We start from the raw sequence: 11205 nt of genomic DNA, 5'->3' as shown, positions 1-11205 counted from the left end.
ACAAACAATCAAATCTTTTTTTCTTTATAATATTAGTATAGATAAAGAAATGTCAAGAGCAAAGCCTACAGTTATACTGTGAAAACTACTCAAGAGTAAGTTAAAAACGAAATAAATTTTGTTTTGGGATTCTTCGCCCCTAACGGGAAATTTTAAGAGGGGTGGTATATGTAAACGCCTTAATTTTTACCGTTTTCTGAGGATTTTTTTACTGAGAAAGAATGAATGAATCATTTTGAAATTTTGTAGAGTTATTTATTATATATTGAAGTACAGAAAAAAAATTTTTTTTAATTTTTTTTTTTCAAAATGACCGCCGTAAAAATGAATCTGTCGAGACCCTCTCGGAAAAAAAACATCAATTTGCGGGCGTTCTCACTTCTCGTACGGTGATAGAAAATTTAAAAAATTAGCTTATACGTGTTCATAAAACATATATCTTCTAGTTAAACCAATAAAATAATCAAAAATCATAAATTGGCACACTTCAGAAAAAAAAGTTCGATTATTTACCCTTTTTTTCGATAGTTTTTTGGTAAAAAGGGTTAATTTTTGAAAATTTTTTTGGAATGTTAGAAGTTTAACTAGAACCTACTACTATGAAGTAGACGTGTAAAAAATTTTATTGGAATCGGTTCAGAACTTTTTGAGTTATTCTGCCCGTAAATTTCAAAAAAGTAGTTTCGAAAAAAAAAACGCGTTTGAAGTTTTCCCTCATTAAAAAAAAGAATTAGAAAGAATTCAAAATGATTTGATTTTTAATCATTTTGAATACTTTATAATCCTTCAAATCCTTTTTAATACTATCTCTTATGGGCATTTGACATGTGAGATCATTTTTAATTCTTTTTTTTAATAAGGGTTGACACACGCTCAAACGCCGAGTTAAGGTGAAGCACTTAAATGAGTTTTTAATATATAAATAATGATAATTTTGTTTTGAAAATTTACCCCCTTAAAAGAAAAATCTCTATGCTTGAAGTTTAAAAGTGTTTTTTAACGGTGAAAATCATGGTATAGATTATTGTAGCGTAAAACAACAAGTATTGTAATTTAAACTTGGTTTATTTTTTAAGGACAAATTTTTTGAATAAATAATTGAAAATAGAAATTGTAGAAAAATATTTTGAAAGGAAATACTTTTTAATAATGTTCGTATTCAATGTAAAAAATTTTCATTAAAAAATTGTTGTTAAAAACATTGAATTGGCGATGTATAGATAAAACTTTTACTCTTATTATCAAAGAATGAAGAAAGTATTTAAATAAACAGGACAGCTCTTCGGTTATTGAACTTTGCGAAAGTTTGAATAAATAGCCGAGAGAGGAGGAAAATTGTACGGAGAGAAAACAAAATAAATAAATACATAAAATAAAATACTAGCGATGTTTCTTTCTGTTTCAATTACTGTACTTGTTTATTATATGGTCGGAAGAAGAAAGTTAAGAGGAATTGACGATTGTAAACCCCACTCTTTCTCCTTTATGGTATAGAACTTGATACTATAGCGGGGGGCAATGTCAAGGTGCTATAAGTCCAATCGTTTCAACCACTAGCTGGTCATTTGAGACGAACAAGTTTATCTCTTCATTCTCACCGGTACTGATTTATGGAAAGATATTTCGATATTTTTTAATTTTTACTACAAAATTAAATCATGAAAATTTTTATAAATCTTCTATGTGCCGCTATATCGGTTTTTTTTATGTGCGGGGTTAAAGTTGACGGAAAATACCGTGGACTTGAATTTTTGGAACCATGCTCCAGAAGTGACCCTGATTTGGAGGCATGTCTTGCGAGATCTGCTAATGCATTGAGTGAACACTTCCGGCACGGTAAGAATTTTTTTGTTTTATTTGTAAAATATTAAACAATAATTTTTTTTAATTTTTTGTTAAAATTATTCTTGCGTTAAAATGTTAGTACGAAGTAAACCTGCTTATTAAATTAAAAACCAGTAATTGACAAACTTAAAATTGAAAAATAAAAATTTTAATCGTTAATAATTATTTAAAATAATTAAATTATTACTAAAGTTTTATTGTAAAATAAATTTTGAAATTCATAATACTAAATAGTTAAAAACAGAAAATATGTCAACTTTTCTTCTTTATAACAATAATCTTAATAAAATCTAATAATTTAATAAAAAAAGACAATTATGTTGATGTATGGTAATGTGAACAACCAGGTTATAACGGTTAAACGTCAACTCCGTGTTCCACATTCCGTTTATGACAGCTTCAAAGCAGTGTTATAGTAAGATGAGCAACAAAAACTCTAAGAAATAAATATCTGGTCACCTATTTATCAACAGACTTTAGCGAAGCTCTGTTTTAAGTAACTGATGTCATAGAAAGTTAATGATCTATTTATTGTTTTCAGGCCTACCGCAGTTGGGCTATCCAGAAGTCGAGCCCATTGTGTTAGACGAAGTTCACATATCCTTAGGTGGAGGACCGGACGGATACAAAGCGCAGTTTCGCGATGTTGCTGCAAGAGGTGTTTCTGCGCTTAGAGTAACTGGGTTAAGAACGCGGATAACTGATGATGAAGTTCAATTACAATTGGCTTTGCATATACCGAAAATTAGAGCCAATGCCAAGTACCGATCAAGCGGGAAGCTTATCCTTGTTCAAGCTAGTGGTGCCGGTGATTATTGGGGCGAATATGGTATGTTTTCATTTTATTTCTATTAATTTTACAATTTTTTTGTTAATATAGTTTATACCCGTACAAACAAAATTCTGATTCAACATGAATTTAATATTGAAATTCATATTTTGATACAAAAATGAATTAGTTTTGAGATCAATCTAAATTTAAAATTGATTTGTAGAACTTCCGATTCTGCTTCAGAATTTTAGTTGACTTAAGAATACTTTATGTAAAAAATTTATCCTAAATATTATAAAATCTTTATTAAAATTCTGAATCAGGATTGAAGGTTCACGGGCGTGCTAATTTCTATGAAAAATTCAATTTCAAATTTGGATTGACATCAAAATTAATTCATTTTTGTGTCAAAATACGAATTTCAATCTTAAATTCGTTCTGAATCAGAATTTTATTTTGCACGGGTATATTTACAATGAAAATTTTTAATGACATTAAAGTTAGCTGCCACTTGATAATTTCTTAATTTTCTTTAACAAAAAAATTTGTTCTAAAAAATTATTTTAAAAAAATACATTTTTAATTTAGTAAAATTTTTACAAGTCCATTTTTTTAATAATTTCATTTTGCTACAATTTATTTGTTAAAAAAAATTTAAATAATTGTGAAGTGATAGCTAACTTTAATTTCATAAATTTTTAAGATTTGTAATTAATTTCTTTTTTTTTTTTAAATGTCTCATTAGAAAAATTACGGTGAAGAAAAAATACAACTAGAAAGAAACTTGAGATAAAACTCACCTACGCTATTTACGTTATAAATTAAACTTTATAGAGAAACTATGTTAAACATAAAGGACATGTCTATTCATACGTAAAAAAGTCCAGATAAATCCACGCGGCCTGAATATAAGGAACTTAAAAGTATGATGCGTGAATGTCAAGACCCTTATTTTCACGCTGCGCGTGATTTTTTCACGCTGCGCGGGATTTTTTCACGTGTGAATAGAAACTTCCAAATAGAAAATACTTTGAAACTGATTGTTTGTTGTTTAGTTAAAAAAATATTTTTTTTTTAATTATTATTTAGTATAATATATTCGAAAGAAAAAAAAATGAAGGATACCTAATCAATGATAAAAAATTTCGAAATAAAAGTTTCTATTGAGTAATCTTTGGCCCTAAAAACATGTTAACGCTCGAAATGTTAAATGTATTTTTGATGTTAGAAAATCTCTGAGTAGATAATTATTACTGGATAAACCGGTTTTTCATTAAAATAATTTCAAATTTCAGTTATGGCAGTACAAGAAGTCTTAAATATATTATTCGTTTAAGTTTATTTAGAATAAATATAAAGTATTTCATCCAAAATAATATATTGAGTATAATATTAAGATTAATCTATTCTCTATAAGAATATATATTAAAAATATATATGAATCAGTCTAAATTATTCATTGAACTGGATTTAGATGGAATCTAGATAAAAATTATAACAAAAAATAATAACGAAGTAGTAATGAGTTTTTATATTTGAAAATATTTATGAGATTTTTTATACAATTATATAAAAATGAGTGTTCGCTTGTTATTGTTAACTATAAAAATTAAAATAATTTATAATCATCATTAAAATTTTCTTACCCATTAATTTTAATTAATGATTTCATTACGAATTTTTTTGAGAGTTATCTAGCGGCCTAAAATTTAAGCTATTTTAAAAATTTTATTTTTATATGAAAGTTATGCTTTCAAATTTTTTCTACACTTATTCTATTACTTATCAACCACACAAAAATGAAAATTAGGAAAAAAAAATTTTTTTTTTAAATTAGAAAAATGGCGCTGAAGTTTCCATCTCCAAAAAAATGGACCTTACTGATGGGTTGTGATTAATCTCTCTTTTTGATCTGAAATAAAAAAAAATATAAATGAAAAAAAAAAAAATATTTGACATAATAGTGCGTAGTTAAAAGTACGAATGTGAAACTGATTTTCAGAAAATTGTAAAAAAAATTTGAAATCATTAGTTCATTACATACACGGTAAGAACAAGATTACACTGGATATTATCCTAGATTATACTAAGAAAAATTCAGATAGTAACTAGTATAATCCAGATTAAAATGAGTATAATCCAGATTACAATGAGTATGATACAGATACCACGCAGTATAATCTAGATTATAATGAATATAATCCAGATATCACACAGTATAATTTGGATTATTATGAGTATAATCCATATATCTCGCAGTATAATCTGGATTTTTTAGCTACTATCTACAATTTTTTTTACCACAGATATCACTGAGTATAATCTGGGATGATATCCAGTGTCATCTTGTTCTTTTCGTGTAGTAATAAAATTTTTTAAAATAGCTTAATTTGTAGGCCGCTAAATCACTGAGTTCTCTTAATATTTAAATAATATTGTAATAATTTTTTTTAATTATTTTCAGATGGAGTTAAAGCTAAAGTATTTATAAGAGCAAAACCATTTTCAGTACAAGGACATAAATATTTAAGATTGCAACAATTAAAAATGGACTTTAGTGTTGAAAACATAAAAATGGGAGTTGAAAATGTTCATGATGGCAACACAATATTACGTAAGTACAATTCATTTACAATTAAAACGAACTAGTCTAAATTGTGATTATAGATCATTAATATTTATTTTCATTTATATAGAAGCTGCATTAAATTTATTCATAAATAGCAACAGCCAAGAATTGCTAAAAGAGATGAAGCCTGATCTAAGACGGAAATTAGTTCAAGTAATGACATCTTTTGTAGAAAAATTATTCGCTCAAGTACCTTACGATGCTTGGATTATTGATTAAATTTAATTTATTTTATGTTTAATTTTAAGCGAATCGTCAAAAATTGTAGGTTTAATTAATTATTATCATAGTATCATTAGCCATTACCAATGAAAGTTTTATTACCGTTTTGTTAATAGTCTGATGTTATTATTTTATGAATAGTTAGTAATTTATCGTAATCATATTAGTTTAAATTAAGAAAACAAATAATTAATCTTAAAATTTATACATTTGTAATAATATTTAAATGAATAATTACAGGCATAGGTCACTTATTATTTTATATCGTTATTAACATATGTACTTTTGTTTTAGTATTAAAAAATTACAATACATTTATATATGTCAATGAAAAAATATACATTTAGGTCCTAAATTAAATTCTAAGATTTTAATATAAAATAATACACAATTTTTTTTCACATCTTATATAAAAAATATTCTTACTAAAAAATTCAATAGTTCACAGTAAAAAATTTAGCGTCATTACGTCAAAAATTTTTGTGTTAAATATTTAACACAAAATTTTTTGACGCATTGATGCAAAATTTTTTACTGTGTTAATACAATAAATTTTTAATAATTGATTATAAAAGACAATTCCATTATTGAAGATAATTTATTTCTATTCTAAAAACAAAACAGAATGAACCTCACCTACTTCATCCAAGTTAGTAATTTACGAATCAGCCATTCATACGTTTTTTTATATACTACGTTTTAAGTGAATTATTTAACTTTAACAAATTGTTTCATTAACCAACTTACCAACATTAACAAAGATTGTTTACACCGATGATGACAAAGTAAAACTAATAACATAAAATTAAATTTTATTATATGTTGGAGTAAATCGACGCCCAGAAAGTTGATTCTCGGATCCGGAATTCGTTGAAATGACCATTGGATGTTATGTAAAATGTAATGTATATAAGTAAAGGATTATATCATAAAAGTAGCTTCCGTAAGTAATGTTTTACAATACGGTATCGTTCATTGATTTGATGTCTCAACCGCATTCATTGATATCCCACGTTACTATTTTTTGAATCCTCTCTTCATTACAATATTATATTAATAGATCGAAGATTAGCTTCTTTTTTTCAATACCGTTGCTTTTATTTAAAAGGTCAAAGATATAGACTTATTTTTCGAAATTCCATGCTACGTTTTCATAATTACGTAAATTCTCTGTAATTAAAAGCATACATTGTTCACGTGAAACGGTTACAAAGTTAGTTGTTAGTACCTACACATTTTTTTCTCTTTTTTCCATGACTTTTCATTTTTTTTAAGATTTTGAATTGCTAACAATTATGAAAAATTAAATTACTTTGATGATAAATAATTAATTTATTTGTATCAAATATTTGGGTGTCAATAATGATAATAATTGACAAGGACTTAAATATAAATAATTTAGTGAATTTTTTTAAGCAGGAAAATGAAACGTTTACTAAAATTTAATGATTTAACACACTAGAATGTTATTCTAGTGTGGTATTCTAGTTAATGGTATTCTAGTTAAATTCTACACACTAGAGTGTAATATTCTACACACAAATTTTAACACTGTACACAATGACGAAAATTTTTTTACTGTGTAGGGTTTAATGTTTCGATTCATCTTTTAAATTTATTTCTTCCTCAGGTGCCGATAAGTCTAAAATACTTCTAAAGAAAAAATTTAAAAAAATTATAGGATTGAACATTGTTATATATATGAAAACATCTTTGAGAATTTTCAGTTAAACGAGTAATATTTAACAAAACTTTGGATTGTTCATTAAAAGTATGGGACATGTATACTCATACATGTAAAAAGTATTCTGATAAATCCACGCCAGTATGGATTTATCAAGGTTTTTTTACGTATGAATGGTCACTTTTTAAGAATATACTTAATGTTAAAATCAGAGGTATTTATAAAAAAAACTGTTGATGTCTCTCTTGAAAACCATAATTATAATGATGCGCATTAGATCATATCTAATCATAAAAATCGAGAATTAATAGATGCTCGCCGTAGTAATGGTCTGTACGCGTTTGATTATTTGCTTCACCTTAATAAAAATAAATTGAAAAAATTAATTATAATTAATCTTGCTATCGTAGAGCAAGATTATAATACTCTAACGAAGTTGCTTGAAGCTGGTGTTGATATTTATGCAACAATAAATGGAGATCTGTACCTACTGATACTTAACATCATTGCTGTCAGATGCTTGAAATTTTATTGGCTCATTATACTTTTAGAAGTGAACTATCCACACGAAAAAAAACCCTGATAAATGTACATCAAGTGAATATAAGGGACTTTCACTTTACATTGACGCGACGGGAATTTAAAGCCCTTAAATTTCTTTCTGTTATTGGCTCTATGAAAAATCTAATTTAATAACTTTAGTAAGTAAATAAGTTTTATGATTCATTATTCAGACTATTCGCGCGTACCAAAAAAATTTTCGTATGGAACATTTTCGTATGGAACCGAGAAGTTTCATTTTTAGATTGCACACAGAAAAAAAATGTTCTTGAATCAAGTATATAATTTTGAAGAACTTAATGTTCTTGATTTGAGTAGAAAAATTTTTGAATTAATAAATTTTACTTGATTCAATAATTTTTCGTTTAAATTCAAGACAATTACGCTCTTCAGAATTATTTTCTTGATTCAAAAATTTTTCTCTCGAATCAAGTTAATTTTTTTTTGTGTAGTAAATTAATGAGATGGAAAACTTTAAAAACTAACAAATTATTTAAATACGTACGCACTTTGTGTTAAATTAAGGTCTGCAAAATTTTTGATAAAATTTAAAATTTATTCTGTTAAAATCAATTTTAAAATCACTACTAAATTTATTTGAGATATTTCATATGAATTTATTGTTAGTAACTGACAATTTGAAGATTTTTAAAAATTTGTCTTATTAAAAAAAAGTTTGCGCGCCAAATTGATAAAAAATTTGATTTATGAATAAAAAATACTTGAATATAAATATTTTTAAGAAAAATTACTTGAAATTAAGGTCTAAAAGTTATATTAAATGCAGCAATACTGAAAAAAATCAGGTATAAAAATTTTGCAGTTACTGTGTTTTAAAAATTGGGCAGCCGTAAATGTTGATTGTAAAATTCAATATTTGTTTAATCTTAATTTTTCACTATATATAAAAAAGTATAGAAAATTGAAATAAATTAAAGATGGTATGTTAAGCCTCAATTAGAATAAAATGTCATTTAAATTTTCGTTGACTTATTTTCTTATAATTATATTGTTGTTGACAAATCAACAAACGTATTCTGACAAATGATAAGTTATAAATACAACAACAATAACTTTTCCGTAAATTTAATAAAACTAATAATCTAATGAGGGGATTAAAAGTGACATCTGAAACCAGTGAATTGCTACCTGTAATGAGTCACGTGTAGCCGAGAATCACGTATACGGTAAAAAAATTAACAACTAGAAAAACAATATCAGAGAGGAGGTAAGGGTTGGGGGAACAATAACATTGCGTTTGAAAACGCAAATATTTTTTTACTTGAATAAATTACCAAAGAAGATTGCAAACAGTAGTGGGAGAACTTCCTTGTTAAGATATTAGAGGTCGGCAATTTTCATTAAATGCAAATCCCACCTGCACTTTTCTGGTCCTAATATATTCAAGCTCCAATCTCATATCAACTTGTAGATGAACCTAAACCTCCATCAAAATAACGCTAATATCATCAATGTTCGGGACAATGTTAGGATATAAATTTATTCTTTTTACTTTTGTTATATCGTGTGCATCCGCGATAGATTTACGTAAGTATTTATAATATTTTTTTTTCGATTTTACAGATTTGTAATTTTTGTGATTTGGTTTTTTACAGCGGATTTTTTGCAAGTCTGCAGTAGAAATGATCATAATCTCAACGACTGCATAAGAAGAAGTGCTGACTACCTGAAACCGTATTTAGTAACTGGTGTACCTGAGTATAATATACCGTCGCTGCAGCCGTTATTGCTGGATGATCTCGTTGGTGAAGGCCATGGTGTCAAATGTACGTGCAAAAATATCAAAGTTTTTGGAGCAGCTGACTATTCTGTTAAATATATCAAGTAAGTAACTAACTTTATTAAAACAATTTGAAAAGTCTGATAGGGTAGTAAAATAAATTTTTTTTTATCATTTACTTTTAATAGTTTGAGTGACTAGACTACAGAAAAGTGCAAAATTAAGTGGGTTTTGTGAGATGCATTAATTTTATCAAAATATTTAGGTAGATTTTTTTTATCAAACTTAATTTTTTATTTAAACTGAATTAAATATCGTGATAAAACTTAGTTCATGTGTTTCGTTTTTAATTTTTCTGATAATTCAAAAAAATGAGTTAAGTTGAAAGATCATTTTAATGATAAAAATTTTAAACCACAAAAGATCATTTTTGTAGCTTTAATTTCATAAAACTTTTTTATAAAAAAAAAAGCTTGTTTACTTTCACAATTAGTCCTTAAATTTGATTTGAATAGTATTTTTATCTACTTGAAATTTGTTGGTTTTATTTAATTAAAAAAGACATACCTTATCCAGATAGTTCAGAACTGATGTATTTTTTTTTTTAAGTTTAAAAAATTTCGTACTATTTATCTTATTTTGAGAAAAATAATTTTTTCAATCGTTTAATGTCTGGAAATTTTTTTAAATTTATTTTTTAGTGTTTCCTATTTTTGTTCTTGTACATAAAATTTTTGTATTAAAAAAAAAAATAATTTTTAAAAAATAGTGGCGCATTTATTTGGAAATTATGATTATCTAGTATTGTGAAGAAATTTTGAACGAATAAATAAATAACGGATCTCCAAAAAAAAAAAAATGTTATGAAAAAACAATTTTGAAAGTTGTTTGCCTAAGAGTGCAAATTATGTCAAGTTTATAAATATCAAAATAACAATCATCACATTTATTTAAATATACTTAATATTCAAGTAATTTTTGTTTGTTGATCGTAGACATGTACGTTTTAAATATTCTATAAACGTATATTAGATGACCGTGACATGAGAAACATATATATAAATGCTTCGAAGAATTGTTACAATATGATTAATAAAAAAAAACAATATAAAATGTACTATATATTAAATTCTATAATTTTTTATTTGTTGTAGTGCGGACTTGGCTGCACTAGAGTTCAGAGTTGATATTTTGCTGCCGCACTTGTACGTCGAAGGAACGTACGAAGTCGATGGAAAAGTTTTATTGTTACCAGTTACAGGAAGCGGAGGTTGGAAAGGTAATTTCACAAACTGTGATGCATCGGTCACTTTTACAGCGTCGACAGATCCCGACGCTTCTGGAGTTAAACAATTTCACATTGAGCAATTCGATCTTAAAGTAACAGTAGGCAACGGTTATTTACATTTCGAAAATCTTTTCAATGGTGACAAGACGATTGGGGATCTTGTTAATCAAGCGATAAATGCTAACTTTAATGTTTTTCTACGTGAAATTATGCCCTTAGTCGAACAGACGCTGGCGAAAACTTTTAGAGATATCGGCAATGGTATTGTTAATCCTTTCAGCTATGATCAACTTTTCCCGATGTAAATTAATAAAATTAAAAAATATAATTAAACTCTGTAATTTTGACTGACTGTGCTGAATTAAAATCGGCATTTCTTATTTTAAAAACATTATCTGTTTTATAGTTTAAAGTAATTTAGTAAATATTACCATTATGTAAAACAAAAAAATTGTTAGTAAGT

At 26.2% G+C, this 11205-nt stretch overlaps 2 protein-coding genes across 3 annotated transcripts; both read left to right on the top strand.

Moving 5' to 3' along the window:
- The first annotated feature begins 1584 nt into the window (after nucleotides 1-1584).
- Nucleotides 1585-5767, top strand: Jhbp2 (Juvenile hormone binding protein 2). Of its 2 annotated transcripts, none has more exons than XM_074248579.1 (4): nucleotides 1585-1836; nucleotides 2387-2674; nucleotides 5082-5231; nucleotides 5317-5767. In XM_074248579.1, the coding sequence occupies exons 1-4, from the start codon at nucleotides 1659-1661 to the stop codon at nucleotides 5463-5465; spliced, it is 765 nt and encodes a 254-aa protein (XP_074104680.1). In that variant the 5' UTR covers nucleotides 1585-1658; the 3' UTR covers nucleotides 5466-5767. The 2 variants fall into 2 exon arrangements, with proteins under 2 accessions (XP_074104680.1, XP_074104679.1); XM_074248578.1 differs by having other exon boundaries at nucleotides 5314-5763.
- Nucleotides 5768-9109: 3342 nt separating this feature from the next.
- On the top strand, nucleotides 9110-11083 carry LOC141531085 (protein takeout-like). The gene is made up of 3 exons (XM_074248586.1): nucleotides 9110-9261; nucleotides 9330-9558; nucleotides 10609-11083. The coding sequence occupies exons 1-3, from the start codon at nucleotides 9186-9188 to the stop codon at nucleotides 11045-11047; spliced, it is 744 nt and encodes a 247-aa protein (XP_074104687.1). The 5' UTR covers nucleotides 9110-9185; the 3' UTR covers nucleotides 11048-11083.
- Nucleotides 11084-11205: the final 122 nt, after the last annotated feature.

This window comes from Cotesia typhae, unplaced genomic scaffold (assembly GCF_013202065.1).
Source record: "Cotesia typhae breed Kobodo isofemale line unplaced genomic scaffold, CoteBio_Ctyphae contig_5, whole genome shotgun sequence".
Classification (NCBI taxonomy): Eukaryota; Metazoa; Arthropoda; class Insecta; order Hymenoptera; family Braconidae; genus Cotesia; species Cotesia typhae.
This window is presented reverse-complemented; position numbering and strand designations above follow the sequence as displayed.

What these genes read in the sequence shown, in the direction of transcription:
- LOC141531085 (XM_074248586.1), top strand. Translation starts at nt 9,186, where the DNA reads ATGTTCGGGACAATGTTAGGATATAAATTTATTCTTTTTACTTTTGTT. An exon ending in TGCATCCGCGATAGATTTAC is followed by an intron (nt 9,262 to 9,329) that starts GTAAGTATTTAT and finishes GGTTTTTTACAG; the next exon opens with CGGATTTTTTGCAAGTCTGC. An exon ending in TATTCTGTTAAATATATCAA is followed by an intron (nt 9,559 to 10,608) that starts GTAAGTAACTAA and finishes TATTTGTTGTAG; the next exon opens with TGCGGACTTGGCTGCACTAG.
- Jhbp2 (XM_074248578.1), top strand. Translation starts at nt 1,659, where the DNA reads ATGAAAATTTTTATAAATCTTCTATGTGCCGCTATATCGGTTTTTTTT. An exon ending in TGATTATTGGGGCGAATATG is followed by an intron (nt 2,675 to 5,081) that starts GTATGTTTTCAT and finishes AATTATTTTCAG; the next exon opens with ATGGAGTTAAAGCTAAAGTA. An exon ending in TGATGGCAACACAATATTAC is followed by an intron (nt 5,232 to 5,313) that starts GTAAGTACAATT and finishes TCATTTATATAG; the next exon opens with AAGCTGCATTAAATTTATTC.